The following is a 23051-nucleotide window of genomic DNA, read 5'->3' on the forward strand; positions in this document are numbered from 1 at the left end:
ATATATATATATATATATATGATGGAACGGATGGATACGGTTAACATAATACAGAATCTCGTTTTCTGTCTGTTTTCTCTTCTTCTCTTTTCTCTCCATCTTCTCTACTCTTTTACTTTTGGAATTGTTTATTCAAGGAGATATTACAATACGTTATCAGCACGAGTCTCTAGCCAATTGAGTGAACACGGAGATAGACCATAAGAAAAAATCGTGTTTTTCTTACAAGAATGTCAAACACAAACTTGCAACTCATGGAGAATGAAAGTACATTGTGTCTAGTGGATAGTGTGCCACAACACATACTATACTTACTGATAGAAAATATTTCCAAACTCTTACTGAAAAAAGGGGGAGCGTTACTACAATTGCAAATGACAATATCCTTATTGTCGGCTCTGGAAGAGCTTCTCTAATACTCCCTATGGGTACAAAATTAATTATCAATGATGCACTTTTGTATCCACAATCAAAACGTACCCTTCTTAGTTTTAAAGACATCCGACTAAACGGTTTTCACATTGAAACTGAAACCGATAACAATAGTGAATTTCTTCTCATCACTCAAAATGTTGGATGTAGGAAACAAATTCTTGAGAAGTTCCATTCTTTCTCCTCTGGGTTGTATTATACTCATATTAAATCTAACAATCATGTTGCGTTAAGCATAAAATTTAAAGACCCAAAATCTTTTATATTATGGCATGAACGATTGGGTCATCCTGGGCAAAATATGATACGTCGGATTATTAATAATGCTATTGGGCACAATATACAAACAAAAGATCTATCACCTTCAAATGAATTTGTTTGTGAAGCATGTGCAAAAGGTAAGCTTATAGTACGACCTTCTCGTACCAAAGTTAAATTAGAATCCCCTTCTTTTTTTGAACGAATTCAAGGAGATATATGTGGACCAATTCACCCAACGTCTGGACCATTCCAATATTTTATGGTCCTGATTGATGCTTCTACTCGATGGACTTATGTATGCTTATTATCTACTCGCAATAAAGCATTTGCAAAGCTTATTGCCAAAATAATCGAATTAAGAGCTCAATTTCCTGATTACCCAATAAAGTCCATTCGAATGGACAACGCCGGTGAATTCACATCAAAATCTTTTGATGAATATTGTATGTCATTGGGTATTAAAGTGGAGCATCCTGTTCCATATGTCCACACACAAAATGGTCTAGCTGAATCCTTAATCAAACGTTTAAAACTAGTAGCTAGACCATTGCTACAAAAATCAAACTTACCTATTACTTGTTGGGGTCATGCGATTTTGCATGCTGCAAATTTGCTCCAAATCCGACCAACTGCATATCATGAATATTCCCCAATACAATTAGTACGTGGTAAAGAACCAAACATTTCTCATCTGCGAATATTTGGTTGTGGAGTTTATACTCCAATAGCGCCACCAAAACGTACCACAATGGGCCCTCAGCGTAAGCTAGGTATATACGTGGGTTATGAATCTCCATCTATAATTAAATTTCTTGAACCCATGACTGGGGATCAATTTACGCCGGTACGCTGACTGTATTTTTGATGAAGATCATTTCCCGACATTAGGGGGAGACAAAAGCCCAACTTCAACACAATGTCGAGAAATTTCATGGAATGAAAAGAATCTTCACTATTTAGATCCACGTACTAATGAATCTGAACTGGAAGTTCAAATGATAATTAACTTGCAATATTTAGCAAGTAATTTGCCAGATGCATTTACTGATCATAAAGGAGTGACAAAATCTCATATTCCTGCTATGAATGCACCACAAAGGATTGAAGTTCCATATGGACAAAATAAATCAGCTGATAATCCCGAATGCCAGAAGCGTGGGAGACCTATTGGTGCTAAAGATAAAAATCCCCGCAAAGCAAAATCAAATAAGAATATGATATCACTCCAACAACCTCTTGAAGAGGATCATCCTGTAGATGATAATCCCAGTACTTCTAAAAGTTCACTAACTAATACTAGGATTGCGGAACAACCAGATCATAATATAATGGGAATTGACAAAAATCTGGTTGATGTCAACATTGAAGTTGCTATGAACTTTATAAATACGGGAGAAACTTATAACAGAAATGTTATTATAATAGACGATGTATTTGTCTCTACAATTGCATGTACTATTTCAAATGATAATCTGGATCCAGAACCAAAAACAGTAGCACAGTGCCGGAAGCGCTCTGATTGGTTGAAATGGAAGGAAGCAATTGAGGCAGAGTATAACTCGCTAAAGAAAAGAAAAGTTCTTGGTACTATAATACTTATACCCGACAATGTTGAACCATTGAGATATAGATGGGTATTTGTACGAAAGAGAGATTAGAACAATGAGGTGGCAAGATATAAAGCGAGATTAGTCGCTCAAGGGTTTTCGCAGAGACCTGGAATTGATTTTGATCAAACATATTCTCCTGTTTTAGATGGCATAACATTCCGCTATTTGATATCTCTGGCATCATCAATGAATTTAGAAATGCAGTTAATGGACGTCGTGACGACATATTTATATGGGTCACTAGACGCTGATATCTATATGAAAATCCCTGAAGGATTCAAAATTCCTCATATGAAGGAAAATGAAACTCGTGACATGTATTGTGTAAAATTATAAAAATCGTTGTACGGTTTAAAACAGTCGGGAAAGATGTGGTATAACCGACTTAGTGAATTCCTCTTGAAGAAGGAATATGTGAATAATGATATATGCCCTTGTGTGTTCATTAAAAGATCACAAAATAGTTTTTGTATCATTTCTGTTTATGTTGATGATATAAATATAATTGGAACACGCAAAGAGGTTGAAGAAGCTCGTTCATGCTTAAAGATGGAGTTTGAAATGAAAGACTTGGGTAAAACCAAGTTTTGTCTCGGCCTGCAGATCGAGCATCTCCCTGAAGGAATTCTTGTACACCAGTCAACTTATGTGAGTAAGATTTTAGAGAAATTCTATATGGATAAATCACATCCACTTAGTACACCTATGGTTGTCCGATCACTAGAAATAGATAAGGACCCATTTAGACCTAAAGAAGATGATGAGGATATTTTAGGACCAGAAGTTCCTTATTTGAGTGCAATTGGAGCACTACTTTATCTCGCAAACTGCACAAGGCCTGACATAGCATTTGCGGTTAACTTGCTAGCAAGATTCAATGCTTCTCCTACACGAAGACATTGGAATGGTGTTAAACACATTCTTCGTTATCTTCAAGGTACAAAAGATCTTGGTTTGTTCTATCCAAGAAACCAAGACATGACATTGGTAGGCTATGCGGATGTTGGTTATTTATCTGATCCCCATAATGCTAAATCTCAGACTGGTTATGTTTTCCTCTGTGGTGGTACAGCTATATCTTGGAGATCTGTTAAGCAGACTCTAGTTACTACATCCTCAAACCACTCAGAGATTATCGCTTTACATGAGACCGCTAAAGAATGTGCATGGTTAAGATCATTGATACAACATATTCGCGGATCTTGTGGTATTGCGGATGATAAATCTCCCACTGTCCTATATGAGGACAATGCTGCTTGTGTTGCACAAATGGATAGCGGGTACATTAAAGGAAATTTAACAAAACATATATTACCTAAATTCTTTTACCCGCATGAGCTCCAGAAGAGCGGCGAAATTAAAATAAATAAAATTCGCTCTTGTGATAATCTGGCAGATTTATTCACAAAATCCCTTCCTACGTCAACTTTTGAAAAACATGTTTATAATATTGGAATGCGTAGGCTTAGTAGATTATTAGTTTGAGGGGGAGCGAATTCTGCTGAATTGAAATTTTATTGAGAAAAGGAAAAACGAAAGTAACAAAGACAACCCGTTGAAGGCACAACAGATGCAAACTAACGGGCTACGAAACTATAACGGGGAGGACCCAGAGGGAAAAACACCGTGAGAGGAAAAAAGAGTGAAGAAATGTGCAGGAACCCCATGACCATCAAAAGTCAAGAGCATCATCCTCCGTATGAGTTACAGAATCCATGATTGCCCCCCAACGTTGAGAAGCATCCTCCGTATGAGTTACAGAATCCATGATGTCCCCCCAACGTTGAGAAACATCCTCCGTATGAGTTACAGAATCCATGATGTCCCCCCAACGTTGAGAAGAGACCGTATGAAAATCAGAATCCATGATGTCCCCCCAACGTTGAGGAATAGCAGGATGTCGTAACCTGTGTTTTATAGAGGTATCAGAAACCCCCCCTTTCCCGACTTGCTTGGTACCGCCCTTAGGACGCCCTCGGCCTCGCCTCGCCGTAGGAGCTTCAGTGAGCTCGACTGTGTCTGAGGCTGGGCGAACCTGATCAAGAGGCATATCACTCCTCCCCGAGCCCACAGGTGTAGGAGGTTGCTGTCCGCCAGTTGCATGAGTCGAGTCAGTATGCAGAGGGACGATTGAAGCACCAGACTCAGGGGTGCGAACGATGCCAGGCTTATCCTGAGATGCTGAAGTCGTAATAGTGGCTGTGGGTATTCCACTACTAGAATTAGGCACAACATGTGTGGGAGACATATCCCCAGACGGTTTCTCGAGCACCAATTGGGAAGCGACTAGCACAACTTCCAACGAATCAGGCCCTGACAAAATACGGTCATCCCTTTCATTCACATCCTCCTGGGACGTCACAACTTGCTCCAAAACACTCGACTCTAAAGCTTCATTAACCTGTTCCTTAGGCTGCCAAGCAGGCTTGGGATCCACCTTAGCAGCTCCTTTATGAATCTCCTCAATTTGATCAGCCGCTTCCTCATTCTTCTGATTGCCTTTTTCTTTCGCAGCTCTCCGGCATTTGTCCGTGGAATGGCCAGTGATTTTACAACGAGAACAGAACAACGGCAAAGATTCGAAACCAAATTCAATGTAGAAAGAATTATTACCATCATCGATGTACATTGAATTGAGAAGGGGCAGCGCCATATTGATTTCCACAAGGACCCTGGCGAAGTGCCCCACTTGGCCATTAGCAGAAACGTTGTCAATACGCAACGGATGTCCTATGGCTCGACCAATATTAGCAATGATAACTGGAGTCTATAATTCCACCGGGAGATAATACACCCTTACCCACACTTGCGCAAGAGATGAGGTTTCTTTATAAGGATCAAAGTATCGGCACCATTCTCGAAGACGTATGTGACCCGTTGAAAGCTGGAGGACCGCATTTCCTTTTGCCTTTTTTTTTGCTTCCAGCGTCTTGAATTTGATAGTAAAGAAACCCTTAGCCATAGGAATGAATTGGCAATCCGAGCACTGCCAGATACGTTGCAACTCTAGCGTAATATCCGCGAACGTACGCGGCTTGTCGCCTTTGCGAAGGATCATCCTCCCAATCAAAGCAAACTGGAATTCATTAAGACGCTGTTGATACTCTGATTTCGGGATCGATAAAGTAACGACCTCCCCCTCACGTTTCCAATGAAGGGTACGAAGGCCATAAGCAGGAAAATCCGGCTTCTTGATCATGGTAGGCCGAACTTTCGCGGCATAAGAGATAGGTTCGCTAGACGACGGGATAACCTGTTCTGAGTCGTTTAATCCTCCAGAATGCTTTTCTGTATCCGCATGAGGCGTCGACTGCAGAGAGTGCATCTTAGTAGCATCGAGTTGAAACAGCAAACCAGCGTCGGCGGCGCTAGTAACAGCAGAAGTGGCGATGCTGGTATTTGCAGCAGCGGCTAGGTGTAGCGGCTGAAGAGAGTGCCTCTTAGAGGCGTCAAGAGGGTGGGTTCGTGCAGGATCGAAGTTTGTGGAGATAGGAGGGAGGTTGAGAGCCCCCTTGTCATGAATTCCGACCGGCGAACGGAGACCCATCGTGAGAGCACGTCTGGGGCGAGAGCGTCGCGCTGTGGGCGGCGCGCTGCTGTGCTCTGCAACAGATCGGAGGTGGGGAAGGCCGTAGGGGCGCGGATCTGGCTGGGAACTGGGCGTGGTCGGCGGTGCACGCTGCTGCAACTCACGCTGCTGTGCGGCGGCGCGCTGCTGTGCCTGCAACAGACCGGAGGTGAAGGCCGGAAGGGCGCGGATCTGGCTGGGACTCGGCGCTGTGGGCGGGGCAGGCAGGGGCTATGCGCGGCGGAGATCGCCGGCGACTTTCTTCAAAGATTGGCGCCGATTTCTGATCTGCTGGGAGCGACTCTGCTGCGGCTTGAAGCAGGGACTGTCAGCTGATGCGGAGGCGTTGGTGGCGACTGAAGGAGGCGCGCTGCAGGGCGATCGGTGGAGGCTGACGCAGTGAATGTTAGGCGGCCGTTGACGGCGGCTGAGGCAGAGGCCCGAGTGATGGCGCGGTTGGAGGCGAGGGCTGTTCCCTTTTAGGGCCTGCGCTCTCGAGAGAGAGAGAGCATTTCAATGATACTTTTTTTTTTTTTTTAATTTCACTATAATGGTTTCTCATCATTTATGTGGTTATGGCCAAATATTAGTTCCATAAATATATCCTCTAGTTCAATGTTCTACCGAGCATATCCAATACATCAAATGCTCGCAATCATTCGATTCGATAAAAGCTCGTTCAAGCTCCGACTTTGTTGATAATCAAACAAGCTGCCAGTATTCAGCTCAGCTCGACTCCGATCCTATTAACTTAACACCCCATGACCACAAGTGAATCAAGGAGTTCCATATTGACACCAAATAGAGGCTTCATTTGCCTATTCAAACTCCTCAAAGCTCCATAAACCTCCATTCTCTGTGGATGGCTGGTATCTTTAGCCACAAATTCATGAACACTTTCTCCGACGTGAATCGAGCTGCAACCGGTGACTCTCTCCCTCCCCTGCTCTCGAGCAGCCACCCGAAAAATCGAGGCCTCCTGCCACCAGCCAGCAGAGGAGCTCAAGTCTGTGATGAGCTTCAAATAGTTGGGATCATAAGGCTCTTGTTCCAAAATCTTTTTGTTCAAGAACTCCATCAAATCCCTATTCCCATGGAGTTTACAAGCAGACAACAAAGTTGCCCAAATCACAGAATTAGCCTCCAAATGCATACTCTCCGTAAACCTGATCGCTTCCTCTATCCGCCCGGCTCGGGCAAGAACGTCGACCATGCACCCGTAGTGCTCAATCCGCGCCTCAATACCAAAATCGTGCACCATTTGATTGAACAACGCCTTCCCCTCTTCGACCAGCCCTCCGTGGGCGCAGGCTGAGAGGACCGCGATGAAGATGACATCATCGGGCTTCTGGCCTTCCACACACATGGTGTCGAAGAGGGTTAGGGCTTCCCTGCAGCGGCCGTTGACGGCCAGCCCCGAGATCATTGAGGTCCAGGTGATGATGCATCTCTGAGGCATCTTGTCGAAGATGATCAACGCGCTCTCTAGATCCCCACACTTCGCGAACATGTCTATCAAAGCGTTGCCTAGGGGCAGCGAGAGCTCGAATTTGTTCCTCCTCGTGTACGACTCGATCCACCTCCCGTACTCGAGCGAGTTCAATCGCGTGCAGGCCGAGAGGACGCTGATCAGTGTCGTCTGATCCGGCCTGCATCCGCCATCGACTAGCATCTCTTGAAAAACCGCTAAAGCTTCGTCGAAACGGTTGTTGCTGACGCAGCCGGCGATCATAGCGTTCCACGAGATCACATTTTTCGACGGCATTTCATCGAACATCTTTCTCGCATTGCCGATGTCGCCACTCGCCGCGTAACCCGACACCATCGCGGTCCACGAAGCCACGCTTCTCTCGGGCATTTGATCGAACACCTCCCTCGCGCTCCCCACCTCGCCCAGCTTGACGTAGCCCGAGATCATCACGTTCCACGAGACGCTATTCCTCTCGTGCGTCCGTCGGAAAACTTCATCCGCCGCCTCCATCTTGCCCGCCTTCACGAGCCCCGACACGACGGTGTTCCATGACACCAAATTCTTCCCCGGCATCGCCTCGAACAACCTCATCGCGCGAGCCACGTCGCCATAGCTCATGTAAGACCTAATCATCGTGTTCCACGAGACAACATCCCTCTCAGGCATTTCATCGAACACCTTCGCGACTACCCCCAAATCCGCCGCGCATTTACCGTAGAAATCCAAGAGATTGTTCATCACAAACACGCTCGACGGCGCGAACCCAATCTTTAAAACATTACCGTGCACGATCTCGCTGCATCGAAGCTTACCAAACGACGCGAAACAGCTGAGCAGAAATGTGAAGGTGAAGCTGTTTGGCGATATGCCCAACTCTCGCAATCGGTTGTAAGCGGCGGCGGCGGTTTTGTGAGACTTCCCAATCGAGCATTTCATCAGAATGTTGTGGGATATGAGATTTGGGCTCGGCAAATCGCCGAACAGTTTGACTGCGTGATCGAGAGAGATGAAGTCTGAGGAAAGTGAAATGAGCTTGACAGCTAGAAAATTGCTATGTTTTAAGCCATTGATGAGTACTTGAAGATGGGTCTGTTTCAATTGATTTACAGTTTTGCATTTCTGCAAGATAATGCCCAGATAATTCTCCATCGATTTTCATGGGTGATGAAGAAGCAATCCTATAAAGAAAGGAGCTCAATTAGTTTTGAAGCAGAACAGCGGCGGAAACTCTCTGTGCTACATTCGACACTATCAAGGGGGGGGGAGCGAATTCATTATGCCTTGAAGGTGTATTTTTGTTGTACTCTTTTTCCCTTACTAAGTTTTTTCCCATTGGGTTTTCTTAGTTAAGGTTTTTAATGAGGCAATAAAAGCAACACAAAGTTATACATATTACATGTACTCTTTTCTTTGACTGTTTTTTCCCACAGGGTTTTTTCAGCAAGAGAGACATGAACATAATCAAGTAATGTCCAAGGGGGAGTATTGTAAATAATATTATTTATTATTTATTGTACATTACTTATTCATATATATATATATATATATGATGGAACGGATGGATACGGTTAACATAATACAGAATCTCGTTTTCTGTCTGTTTTCTCTTCTTCTCTTTTCTCTGCATCTTCTCTACTCTTTTACTTTTCGAATTGTTTATTCAAGGAGATATTACAATAAGTATTAGTATTATTATAATCTATAAAATGTATTAAAAAAATAAAAAAAATAAAAATTTGTTTTTTAAGCGATTTCATTGAAATTAAACATCCAGGCAATTTCATTCAATTTCACACATCTTTATCTTTATATATATAAAAAGCAAAGTAAATGTAATTTAATTCAATTGCAAGGATATAATTGGAATTTGTGGAAAAAATCATAACCACCACTAAACCACCTATTAGTTGATTATCTTGAAAACCGCCGCCAGTTAGCTTCTCTAAACAAAATAAGCTAATTTAATATTCCATAATTTCAAATAATTTATTAATATTACACTATGCAATTCTTATATATTACAATTTACATTAAAAAAATAATAACTCAATAACCTCATCCAATTAATTTAATATTAAATCAATTTAAAAATTATGAATTACAATTCATGCATGCGTACTTTCGTAAACTCTTATTAAATTAATTGATTTTTATAAATCTTTCTCAAATCATTAATTTGTTTGCAAAAAAATGTTTGCAAATGTTTTTATGATAATAATGTGGATCTATTTATGTTGAATTGAAGAATCATTTCATTAACTCAATAAATAATTAAAATAATTAGTTTAAGTTAATAAGTCAACAAAAATTAATTACGGGCATTTAATTTTTAAAAATAAAGAGTAGTGATTAATTATTTAGAATTTAATTTTTCAAAGTAAGTTGAAAATCGGTTAAATTTGAAGTAAAATAAAGAAGGTTGTGTAAATTAATTACATAAAAAATAATTAAAAATATGTTATTAGATATTATTATTTCATTAATTTTAATTTTAAATATTTGTTTCATCATTAAATGAATGAAAAATCAATTCGATATTAAATAATCCATTTTTATTGAATAAAAAGTTAGAAGAGATAAAGAAAATAATGCATAATTGAATTTGTTCAAAATTATTTTCTATTAATGTGTTTTTTATCCATACAATTATCTTTGATAGGTATTAAAGTATTAAAGTAAGTTCAAATATTATTATGTGTTTATTAAAATTTCAAAATATGTGTTGAGCTATGGTTTGGGATCAACCGGGTAAATTCATGGCTTTGCTGAATTAATTATTGGTCGAGGATTCAAATGTCATAGGGTGCAAAAATTTACTATTACTTTTTTGTAATTCATCATCTTTCACAATAAATGTAAATGTTACATATGAATTCTTAGTCAATTTATTTTATATTATTGTATAAATTACATTAGCTATATTAAAAAATTAGATCATTTTGCAAATAATAAATTTGATATCAAATTTTATTTTTATTAATTTAAATTAATAATTGTAAAGCATATGCATAATTCACGCGAGTCTAAAATCAAATCACCGCGCATCGCGCGGGAGGTACACTAGTCTTTATCTTTATCTTTATATATATAAAAAGCAAAGTAAATGTCAATAAATTTAATTTGAAGGGTAATTTTGGAATTGAAAAAAAAATGAGTAGTTAAAAAATAAAAATGAAATTCAATAGTCACTCCACTTAAGAAATAAAAAACTGCCGACAAACTAAGGAAAACAAATTAACCGCCATATTACTTTGGTGCGTAATATATTTATTTCTTATTTTATAGATAGAATATACTATATAAATTATTTTCAAGTAATTATGTGTTAAATAAAATATGTAATGCGTATATTGAATGAAAGCCCATAAAATGACCTTTAATTTGACATATAATATGTGAAAAAATAGATTTAAAATAAGAAAGTTATGATAATTTAAAGTTCTAATATATAAAATAATTTATATTTATTAAACAATAATTTTTTTTCCTTCAAAGTAATAATATTTCACTTTAAATTAGAACCGTATTCAGTTTTTTGAAATTATCAAATTGTGTATTTTTATTTATTTTATTTCAAAAAAATCATTAATAGCATATTTTGTAATTATCATAAAATGATAATATACTATATATTATAATTTATTTTAAGAATCACTAATTTAATAATCTCATTAATTAACTGAATAGTAAATTATTTCAAAATTATAAATTACAATTATATATACATGAACTTCTCAAATTCTCATCCAAATGATTAATTTCTCAAACTGTGTATTAAAAAAAATGTATATACATGGACTTTCTCGGTAAAATATTTATTAATGTATGTATAGATGTTATTGAATAGTAAATTATTTCAAAATTATAAATTACAATTATATGAACATTTACTTCTCCTTTTATATATATACATAGATGTTTTCTAAAGTGTAGATGTTATTTTAATTTTATTAGTTATTTCTTTCTTTTCATATAAAATGCATATGTTGTTTTAATATATTTTTTTATTATTATTATTTCATAAACATGTACACGTATTTTCTCAAACTATTATCCAATTAATTGATTATTATAAATATTTTCTTAAAAATATATTCAAAAAGGTGTGCTCGCGTACATTTTCACCGTTGAAAGAGATCATAAGCGGCGTCGTTTAGAGTATAATTAAGCACAAAACTAATAATATTACAGTACTATATATTTTAATTTTCTATTAGGAAATCTCAATTGCAAAAATTATAAAAATTTAATTTTTATTTGCAAAAGTTTAAAATTAAGGTTGAATTTGCAAATAAGTATAAATTCATGATTTATTTTACAATTAACCATTATAATGCACTATCGATTTGTTCAGAATTATTTTTATTAATTAAAATATTTTTATTTTATATATTAGAAAAATTATCTTGACGGGTATTAAATTAAAATAAATTTCTATATCTTGTGATTATTGATATTTCAAAATTATCTAGACTTATCTCACTATATTTTTTGAATCTATATGTATTTGTAGTTTGTTGTTTGCTATTATTTTAAATCTATAAATATTAATTTTAATTTTAATTTTAATATTATTATATTAAATTAATAATTATAAAGTGTTTCATATATATTGTGTGAGGTATCATGATAATCCTTATGCGATTCTTTATAAAAGCAAATCATATTTTGTATAAAAATAAATGATACATTATAAATGACATTTTCAATAACAAAATTGATATTTTTCTCTAATGCAAGTGATACTTCGCAAATGATATTTTTTATAAAAATAAATTATACTTTGTATATAAGTAAATGATATTTTTATGTATGCAAATGACACTTTGTCCAATTGACGAGGGCAGAAAGGGCAATAATGGGGGAGGAGAGGAGAGGGGATGAGAAGTATTGGGTCCAATTAGGCGCGAGTTTTATCCAACAACATAGCTCTCCATGACGAGAAAGTTTGTCAAAATTAAATATGAAGCTCCAAAAAAATACTTTCTCGGTCCCATAAAAATATGCATAATTTTTCTTTTTCGTATGTGCCATAAAAATATGCATATTCTATTTATAATAATAATTCTCCTTCTATACATCACAATTAAAGTTGGACCATTTCTCCACTCACATTATCCTTTACAGGATTTCTTAAAACCTGTGCCGTCCTATACTATGTATGTTTTAATGAGATGGAGGAAGTATATGCAATGCATGTATATTCCCAAACTTTTATATTTTATTATTTATTAATAAAAGTAATAACTTTGAAAATATTTATATTTATTAATAATATATTAAATTTACAACACATACAATTTTTTAGTTACTAACTCGATTTTCTTCATTTTTTTTCATAAATTTTCCGTGGAGTCTAAAACTTAACTCTACCTTACACGAGTCAAAAATCACATTCACCGCGCATAGCGCGGGAGGTAGACTAGTATATATAAAAAGCAAAGTAAATGTAAATAAGTTCAATTAGAAGGATATAATTGGAAATTTTGAAAAAAATTATATATAATCCATATCAAATAAACTACCGAAAATTATGATTCAAGGAAAAAACTGCCCAACTTTAGTTGCTATTTTTGTAAATTCAGTTAAAATTTTTAATTTCATTCATTTTTTTCTCATTTTGTTGATAAAGCATATGTTCTAATTTTCATGAAATTATATTTTAGATAAAATAGGCAATATACATCTTGAATAAAAGGTCATGAAATTACCTTTAATTTGATATATAATATACAAAAAAGAAAAATTAAATAAGCAAGATGTAATAATTTAAAGTTTTAACATATATTAAAAATTTATATTTTAATATGTGATAATTTTTCCTTAAATTGTTACCTATAAAACTGCCGACAATCAATTTTTGCGAAATCGCCGACCATTTTTATTTTTTATGCACACAACTTAGAATTAATACCTTTCATTTCTAACTATGTAAAAGAGATTAGAATAAGCAAAAGCAAAACATATCATTTGTTTAATGTTTTATCAGTATATTAAATAATTTATTATCTCTATATTTTTTCTTTTCAAGAGGTGTGTTTAAACGTTTTTATTTTTATTTGCCCTTTTTATGTTTTTTTGACATTTTGGCTTTCTATATTTTGTATTTGTATTATTTTATGTTAAATTTTTTTTATAACAGAAACAAATTTTAAATTAAAATGTATCATAATGTCACTTCTATAAAAAAATTGCAAATTACATAATTATATTTTATTTTTAAGAATGAAATTATACAATTGCCACATAATAAAAGGTAGTGACAGTGGATCAATTTTTAGAATTGATTATTAATTTGTTCAAACAAAAAATCTAGAATTTTTATAAGTTAAGAGAATAATTTGTAAGTAAATTGAGCTATAAAATTAAAATTAACCACTTCTTACTCAGGCCACATTGAATTATTTTTTATCTATTCTTTCCTCTCTCTTTTTTGGCATATTTGTTTTCTTCTTATTTTAGTATATTTTATTCTATATGCAATTAAACTAAAAGATTATGAAAAATAATTTAGTTTGATATGAGATATGAAAAAAAATTGGTTCAAAATAATAAAGTTACAATCTTTTAAAATTTCAACATATTTATTTGAAGAATTAAATATATTTTTATATTTCTACAAATATAAATGGAACAATTACTTTGTTTGCATATGTATTAAACAACTTCAAAGAGTTATATAACATATTTCATATATTATATATAAATATAATATGCATATATTATATAATATCTTACTTTAATAAAAGAAGAAAAGTGAATCATTTTTTAACTTTTTGGAAATTTCGTAAATATTTAAATTTTCAAAACATATATATTATTTAAATGAAATAAATTTTTATTTTTTATATTTTCCCTTATATATATATATATATATATATATATATATTACTGTTATGACTGTTAATTATAATTTTGAATACGAAAGTAGTTGTTAATCTGCTTTATATCATTAGCAACTTATTGTACAAGTGATACTATATCTACATATAAATAAATGTTATATTTTTGCATAAATTATATTGATTATATTCAAGCATTAGATCAATTTGCAAATAATAAATTTGATATTAAAATTAATTTTTTTTAGAATATACTAATAATTACTCTCTACGCCCATAAAAACAGTCTATTTTTGCCATTTAAGGACGCCTACAAAAATTAGTCTCATTATAGTTTTAAAAAGTTTGCATCACATGATGGATCTGATGGATATTTTTCTTCACTCACAATATAATTAATTATCATAAATTACATTACTTTTTAAGTACGATCCTTTGTTCATTCACAATACACTAACTATTTTTATTAAAATTTGTATCATCTTTTTCTAGAACTATTTTTTGTGGGCGAAAAAAATATAAAATACATACACAATATATGCGAGTTTAAGATTACAATCACCGCGCATAGCGCGGGAGATACACTAGTATATATAAAGAGCAAAGTAAATGTCACGACCGCTCTTGCTAAGGATAGCAAATTCGGGGAAACCGCGACTAAGGGAGGGAATTTAGGAGCGGGATTTAGAAAGGGGTATATTCGGTCTCTTGATGACTCGACTTGTATAAGGAAATCAATCGAATTATCTAGATATCAAGAAGGCCACAAGGGGACCGTACATAATAATATCCAGAAATGTGTGCTCAATGAGTTTGAGTACATTATTAAATAATACATATTGTTTGACAAACGACATAATATCATAACGAAATCAGTGTTCGCAGCGGAATAACATTTTGAGTATATGTATGAAGACATATACTCTACTCTGAGGTACTCATCCTAGATCGACAAAAGCTCCGCTTGCACACTACATCCTCGATCACAGCTCAACCTGCACATTTATAAATACATACAGGGCTAAGTACGAAAGTACTTAGTGGACACTTGCCGAAATTTACATACATGCATAATATTTTATTGTCAAGCCTTTCAATAGTAGTAAGATACGAGGGTTTTCCTTTAAAGACTCGTATTTACCAAAAATAATATCATTTCTTTCATCAATAACCCGCGCAGGCATTTTAATATCATTAATCACCATATCAGTAACTCGTGCCGAGAGGGAGGCCTCCCTCTACGGACACTATGATCGGCCAACCCGCTAGATGACTCACGATCACAAGGTGTACACTAATTCCGAAGGGATTTGCGGTCCCATCCAGAATCCGAATTCGATTAACATCAGATAGGCAATTAATAACAAAACATAAAGCATTTAGGCATTGACAATATCATTCAAATTCATAAGCATAAAGTCTTAACAATTCTACTATATGGTTTTAGTTTATACGTAAGAAAGCCCACCTGAATAGCAGACTCACGGTTTAGCTCTAACTCTGGTGCTTGACCTTTAATCCGAGAAAATAAAATAAGATTCTAATTCTCGAAAAATCTCAATAAATGAGGATGCGTGAAATGATTATGCGTGACTCATATTCCTTTAATAATATTATGAGATGCTAATCCTATTTAAGGAAATAAAGCTCGTCTTATGAGGTCGGATTATTAATATTTAATAATCTACTCATCTTAAAAATAATCTAATTCACTTACTAATTAATAATTAGTAAGTCTTAAAATTAATCACTAATTAAATATAATTAGGATTAATAATGAGGGCCTAAAATAATAATTCTTATTGGGTTTAAATAAATAAATCTTATTGGACTTAAACAACAAAAGTAGGAGCCCAAAAATAAAATTCGAAACCCAAAATCAACAAATAAAAGTAGTCCAAAGGGAAGCCCAAAATGAAGAGCCCAATGTTAACAAAATAGCAAGCTTCAGCCGAAAATAATCCACCCAACAGTCACTCAAATCAGGCCCAAGAATAAGCCCAAAGCAAAAAAAATAAAATTAAAAGCTTCAGCCAAAGAAAATGGCCCAACAGGACATTCAAATCCCCAAATTCGATCTCTCTCTCTCTCTCAATCGATCTGCTGCTGCCTTCATTCTGCCGTTCGCCGCTCGGCATTCCGGCCGTTCCGGCCGGCGGCGAGGCCGGCGTTGCTCCAGACCCCGACGTCGGTCTGCTCCCTCGTCGCCTCTCCTCGATTTTCCTCTCAACTCGACTGAAAGGAGGAGCCCTAGTTTTCCCTTGAATTCGAATCCTCCGCCGCTGCAACTGGATTCCGGCGAGTGCCGCGTCGCCTAACGCCGGCGAGTTCACTTCCGTCTGCTGCTGTTTCCTGGTTTGGGTCGCGACCAGCGGCGCTTGGCCTTCGGCCGCGCCGCTCAGTCGCCTGGAACTGCTGCTGCTCGCCTGGAGTCGCGGTTGCTTCTTCTCCTGTTGCAGAGCTCCGACGACTGCTGCTGTTCGTCGAGGAGTCCGCCGACTGCTGCTGTTCGTCGAGGAGTCGCTGCTGCTCGCCCGGAGTCGCCGTTGCTGCTTCTCCTGTTGCAGAGCTCCGACAGCCACCACCGTCGTCGGCTGCCGCTGCCTCGCCCAAGGCCGACTTCTGCTGCCAAACATCGAACGCTGCTGCTGTAGGGAGGCCGGCGAACAGCCGGGTGTTCGCCGTTTCCAGTTCTTCTCCGAGTTCCGAAGCCGGTGAGAGCTCCATCATCGCGTCGTCTCGTTCGTCTCTCGGTTCAGGCGAAGTCGCCCCTGCTCAGCTGGACGACCTCCGCCTCCTCTTCATCGGTCCGCGTCGACGTCATTTGGTACCCGTCCCCGGTTTAATGAAATCAGGTACAACAAAATACTACTCTTATCTTCCCTAAAATACTAGATTCAGTTACTCTAAATCGTGAAGGAAAACTCATTCTATAATCTATGTCTTTCATGTTACTAGTGCAAGGGGGAGCATCATAGAATGGGATTCAATTTCTGTAAAAATACTATGGATTAATCTTATTACAGCAACTCGTGGTTTGCTTATGACCCATGTGTACGTATATTACTCATTTATGCACTCTGCATTTCATAAACTGAGCATGTTTGTTGGTATGAATGTGGACTGGATAAACTGGGATAGTATATATACCTTGAATGATGCTTGCTTTGGTTAGAGGTTGCAGTCGGACCAAAAGACGCGGCAGATCGAACTGAAAAAAATGACAAGTATATGTGGTTGCTTAATGAATGCAGGTGAATATCAAGGTGGGGGTGGACGAATTTACACAAGGTCTCACCTTGAACTTGGCAGGGCACCGAATGAAGAGCTCCTTCCTGTTTTGCTAGAAACCTTAAGTGTGGAATGAGAATGAAGTTCTTGTTTGCTGCAAAGAGAGGTAAAAAGGGAGGAGGGCTGTATTGTTGGGGTGCGAGAATGCAGCAGGCTCAAGAGAAGTTAGGGGAGTGTGCAGCACATGTCTCCACCCCCTTTTTCTTTTTCCCATTTTCTTGAACTTAGGGAGGGGTGGCAGGTGGTGGAGTAGGAAAGTGGTAGAGTGTAAACCGTAGGGAGTGCATTCCCTTCTTCATTTTCCTTTGTTGCAGATGGTAAATAAGCATGTGTGTGTATGGTTGTAAAGTATGATGTGATCTAAATATAATCCTTCAGTGTTGTTGCTCTATATTTGAAATATTGGTTTCGTGTCTTGCTAAAAATCGATAATCCGTAGTCGAAAATTGGCTGCTCTAAAAATCTAATTTGTATTATTATCGAGATTGCTAAATTAAATCCATAGATTTAATTCGTTCGTCATTCTAATACCTAAATTAAATCCGTAGATTTAATTGGCTTCAAAGTCTGAAATAATTCACGACTTAAGTAACAATATGAAATAAACTCCATCTTGACTAATAAATAATACAACTTCGCTAAGTTGGTTATAACTTCGAATAATAAATATTCATCGGTTCAAAGATTAACGTCGCGATTTTAAACACGCGAAGATAAATAAATGCATACTGCTAGTGTAGCGAATCTGTTTCCAAATTACGTAATTCAGAATCATAGTTGGAATTCATAAAGCGTTTCATTTACTAAAAATTGATTAATAAACACGCAATATTGGACTAAAATAAATATAAAAGAGCGGGTTGTTACAGTAAATGTAATTTCATTCAATTGCAAGGATATAATTGGAATTGGAGTGAAAAATATATTATCCACAACCAAAAAACGTGGACACCATTTGATTAACAAAAAAAAACTGCTACATGAATTAATGATGCAATTAAGCTGAATATTTAATATTCTTATGGATTAATAGTAAATACAATATAGGTGGTTGGCAAATTTACTATTCATTTACTATTGATCATTTACTATTGTTTTAAATAACTTAATTTTTTTGAGTGATGATATTTTGTTTGAAGCTATAAATTGTATTTCAATTTTTTTTTCAAATTCTAATTTTTTTAATTGATCATATTATATATTTATATTTATTTTATTATTAAAAAGTTATTAATAGTACACTATATAATTATCATAAAATGTTAGCATATTATAATAATTAATTTTAAGAAACACTAATTCAATATTTTTATCTATTCAATTGAATACTTCTATAGTTCTATTATTTACGTGGACTTTCTCAAACTCTCATCTAATTATTGAATATTAAATTATTCTTCAAATTGTCTACAAAAAAATTGTATACATGTACTTTCTTGGGACTATCAGCCAAGTAATTAATTATTAAATCTTGATAATACTTCATACATTTTTATTGAATTCATTAATAATTTGTTTAAATAAACTAATATTGAAATCACTATAAGTTAGTATGTTAGTAAAAATAATTACAAACATTTAACTTTTCCAAACAGGGAAGATAGTGATTAATTATCCAATAGTTAGTTTTTCAAAGAATGTTGAATGTGAGTAAAATTGATAACGAAATATAGAAAGTTATACGTAAGCTATTTATATTACAAAAATCTAAAAACTCATTGTTGTAAATTTTTTAAATTTTAATTTTAATTTTCAAATGTAAAAAAATTCAATTCAGTATTCGCTAATAGAATTTTTGTAACTGAATGAAAAGTTATAGGAAATATGGAGAATCATACACGATTGAATTTGTTTATTATTATTTTAAATCTACATGTTTGTATTTTGTTGTTTATTATTATTTTAAATCTATAAATATTATATTTAAATTTTAATATTATTATATTAAATTATTAATTATAAAGTGTTTCATATATATTGTGCGACGTACCCTGTGCGATTTTTTACAAAAATAAATGATAAATTGTAGATAAAAAATAAATAATACTTTAATGCATGCAAATGACATTTTTAGTAACAAAAACTAATACTTTTCTTAAATGCAAATGATTATATGCAAATAATATTTTGTATAAATAATAATGATACATTTGTAATGATAATTTTAATGCCTGTGAATGACACTTTAAATAACAAAAAATGATTTTTGTCCAAATGAGCGAGGCAAATAGGGCAAAAAAAAGAAGGCGAAAGGAAGGGTCAAGCCCAATGCAGTCGCAGGTTTGACACTCATGATAGAAAAGTTTGCTAAGATTAAACATAATGCTCCAAAAAAGTATATATGCAATGCATTTATATTTCTAAAATTTTCACATTTCATTACTCCCTTCGCTCACGAAAAAAGTAGAAAAGATAATGAAGATATTATTTTTTAAATAAAAAGATAGATAATTATTTGTGGGCCACAATGACATTTAATGTAAATAATGAGTTGAGTGAGAGTGTTAATTATGTACAGATTTTTCATTTGAGGAAGAAAACAATGTGGTATATCAAATTGGAACGAGAGTAGTAATTATTATAAAGTATATACACAATTTACGTAAGTTTAAAATCACAATCATCGCGCATAGCGCGGGTGGTACACTAGTCTTTATATATATAAAAAGCAAAGTAAATGTAATTTAATTCAATTAGAAGGGTATAATTGGAATTGGAAAAAAATATATATTGGTACAAACCGTCAATCGCAACAAATATTTACCCCACTAACTAACAAATTATTACTCATTTTCACTCGTGCTTATTTGTTAAGGGATTCTTTTGTTTACTAATTTATCTTTTATTTATTTTCACTTTTGATAAGTTTGTTTTCTTCTTTCAAATTATGTTCATATTTATTTTATGCTACATGTTTATTCATGATTTTTTAAAGTTTTTTTGTTTACTATTTCTTTTTTCTTTTTTTTTATATATACTTTTGATACCTTTTTTTTTTTTTGTTTTTTAATGTTACAAAATAGGGTGTTCGATACATGTGTAATGAAATGGGGTGTTCGATAACACTATTATAAACAAAATAGCAAATTATATGTTACAATCTAATTTAAGAAAAAAATTGTAAAGATAACACATAAAAGTAGGGTGTTCGACACATGTGTAATGAAATATATGAAATTTTCATAATTTCAAATTTAATGTCTAAAATATGAGTCAATAAAATTAATACTCCCTCTTTTTAACTTTTTCTTTAAGTTTTTTTCTTCTTCTTATTTTCTCCTATTATTCCCTGGCATTTTGATTTATTGTATACTATAGTTTATTTTATGAAGGAAAAATTATAAAATAAATCATGAATTTATACCCATCTTGTAATTTCGATCTTATTTTTTAAAGTTTTTAAATATATATCGTATTTTTCTAAATTTTCAATTGAGGCTTCTCTAATTTTTTCGACGATCGAAAACATGACGCAACAACGTAGTTTAGTGTGCTTTGATAATATTAGAGTATTGTATATTTAAATTTTGCAAATGTTTAAAATTATAAGAATTTGATTTTTATTTGCAAATGTTTAAAATTAAGCCCAAATTTACAAAATAAGGAGTATAAGTTAATGATTTATTTTACAATTAACTAATTCTAATGCACTATTAATTTGTTCAAAATTATTTTTGTTAAATAAAATATATTTATTTTTTAATGCATATTTTTTTTTCAGAACAATTATCTTAACAGGTATTAAAACAAGTTTCTATAACTTGTGATTATTGATATTTTAAAACTTTCTAGATTTATCTCACTAAATTTTTTGGATCTATATATATTAGTATTTTATCTAAATTTTTAATTCATAAATATTAAATTTTAATTTTAATATTTTTATAATAATTATAAAGTGTTTCATATATATATATATATATATATATATATATATATATATATATATATAGGGTTAAGTTAAACAAAGAATCACTCCATGTATAGAGAATAAAGAAGAGATCTCCTCCATCAAAACCTCTTGATCAAACGGCTATGATTAAATCAATTTTCCAGTTTTGAATAACCGTTCAAATTAATGAAAGTATACTTTTAATTAGAAAAGGGCATAACAGTAAGTGTGTTTGGCTAAAAACAGATAGATCGATATTTACTCCCTCATTTACGTTATCCCACATTTATTTTGATCTCTCTTCTCCACGATCGGTAGGGTTTCGAGACTAGCACCTTGTCGCCTCCCTAATCCCTCTTCGCCATCGGTAGCAGCGATGAACGACAATGCCCACCACCTCCTCGCCAACACACTGCAATACAGTAGCCGGACCATCGCTTCAATCACCGGCATCTGTTCGTCGACTCACACGACTGCCACTGACTTTACGTGACGGGAACGTCAAAGCACATGGCCGTCGTCGCTGCTGGTCCGAGCGTGCGTCCCGGCGCCGCAGCGCCCCCATGCTTGCTGCCCATCTCGCCGATCAAGGTGACGATTTCAGTACACGATTTTCCCTGTTCGGCGGCGAAGTTCAACAAAGGTAGGATTTTCGAAACTATGGAAGCTTAATAGGCATAGATGTTTTTCTAATACTACTTTCAAGATCCATTTTGTGCAAGAGCTCGAGGCTGATATACAATTTGTTTCCTAATGTGGCTGTTGCTTCAGAGACTTTTACATTCTCATTTAGTGCCCAACTCGCTGTATTATAGGATTGATTCACATATTAAAGTCAAGGCTTTTATTTCTTGGTATAGGATTTTTGATTTTGTTCAAACTATTTTGGGGATTTTCGTTCTGCCAAATGTAGTTTGCTATGATCCCCTTAATATTGCAGATTTTTATTTCTTAGAAAAATGGACTTTCTGTCCATAGTTGTTGGTGTGTTCTATATGTTTGTGAGTCTGTTCGAATAGTTGTGAGGTTTGTTCGAAGTGTACTAATGCTGTTTCCAAATGGACTTTGTGTTCATAGATGTTGGTTTGTTCGAGATGTTGATTAGATTTAGGATTGAAGCACAATGAAGTCTACGGCGGCTGAACCACCAAAGCATCGTGGCTGTTAGATTGATTTTTCAGCTAGACTCTTGTTCATCGAAGAATTGTGTTCTGTTCGTTTAGAAATTATGTTTGTTCATTTAAAAAAATTTGTTATGTTCATCTAGAAATTGTATTGTGTTCATTAAAAAAAATTATTATGTTCAAGCTACATTGAATGAGCTTCAATCGAAACCAATCTTCATTTGTAATTTTGGGGCAATTCATGTGTCCAATAAATTTGAACATATTCTGTTCATTTAGAAATAGTATTCTGTTCATTTATAATTTGTATTCTGTTCATTTATAAATTATGATTCTTCATTACATGATAAGTTTCTAAATAAAATTATTGATATATGATTTAGAATTTTAAAAATATCTAAATAAGATATTCAAATTTTTGTGGTGACATAAAATATTTTTGTGTTATGTTAATTTATAAATTATGTTATGTTCATTTATGTTCTCGGCGAATCGCTTTTATTTTCGTTTCGTCTATGAAATTTGATTTTTTTTTCATTTATTTAACATAAAATATTTTG

General features: G+C 34.3%; 2 protein-coding genes and 1 long non-coding RNA gene across 3 annotated transcripts; 2 read left to right on the top strand and 1 right to left on the bottom strand.

The window, feature by feature from the left end:
• Nucleotides 1-6445: 6445 nt before the first annotated feature.
• Nucleotides 6446-8576, bottom strand: LOC131007227 (pentatricopeptide repeat-containing protein At2g22410, mitochondrial-like). Its single transcript, XM_057934382.1, has one exon. It carries the CDS (start codon nt 8489-8491, stop codon nt 6623-6625), a length of 1869 nt encoding a protein of 622 aa, XP_057790365.1. The 5' UTR covers nt 8492-8576; the 3' UTR covers nt 6446-6622.
• A 3624-nt stretch (nt 8577-12200) lies between these two features.
• Nucleotides 12201-17878, top strand: LOC131007149 (uncharacterized). Its single transcript, XM_057934309.1, has 3 exons — nt 12201-12252; nt 16557-17039; nt 17439-17878. Exons 1-3 carry the CDS (start codon nt 12201-12203, stop codon nt 17549-17551), a joined length of 648 nt encoding a protein of 215 aa, XP_057790292.1. The 3' UTR covers nt 17552-17878.
• Nucleotides 17879-21656: 3778 nt separating this feature from the next.
• LOC131007228 (uncharacterized) lies at nt 21657-22773 on the top strand. The gene is made up of 2 exons (XR_009095985.1): nt 21657-22010; nt 22445-22773. It is a non-coding gene; the product is annotated as an uncharacterized LOC131007228 (long non-coding RNA).
• Nucleotides 22774-23051: the final 278 nt, after the last annotated feature.

This window comes from Salvia miltiorrhiza, chromosome 1 (assembly GCF_028751815.1).
Source record: "Salvia miltiorrhiza cultivar Shanhuang (shh) chromosome 1, IMPLAD_Smil_shh, whole genome shotgun sequence".
NCBI lineage: Eukaryota > Viridiplantae > Streptophyta > Magnoliopsida > Lamiales > Lamiaceae > Salvia > Salvia miltiorrhiza.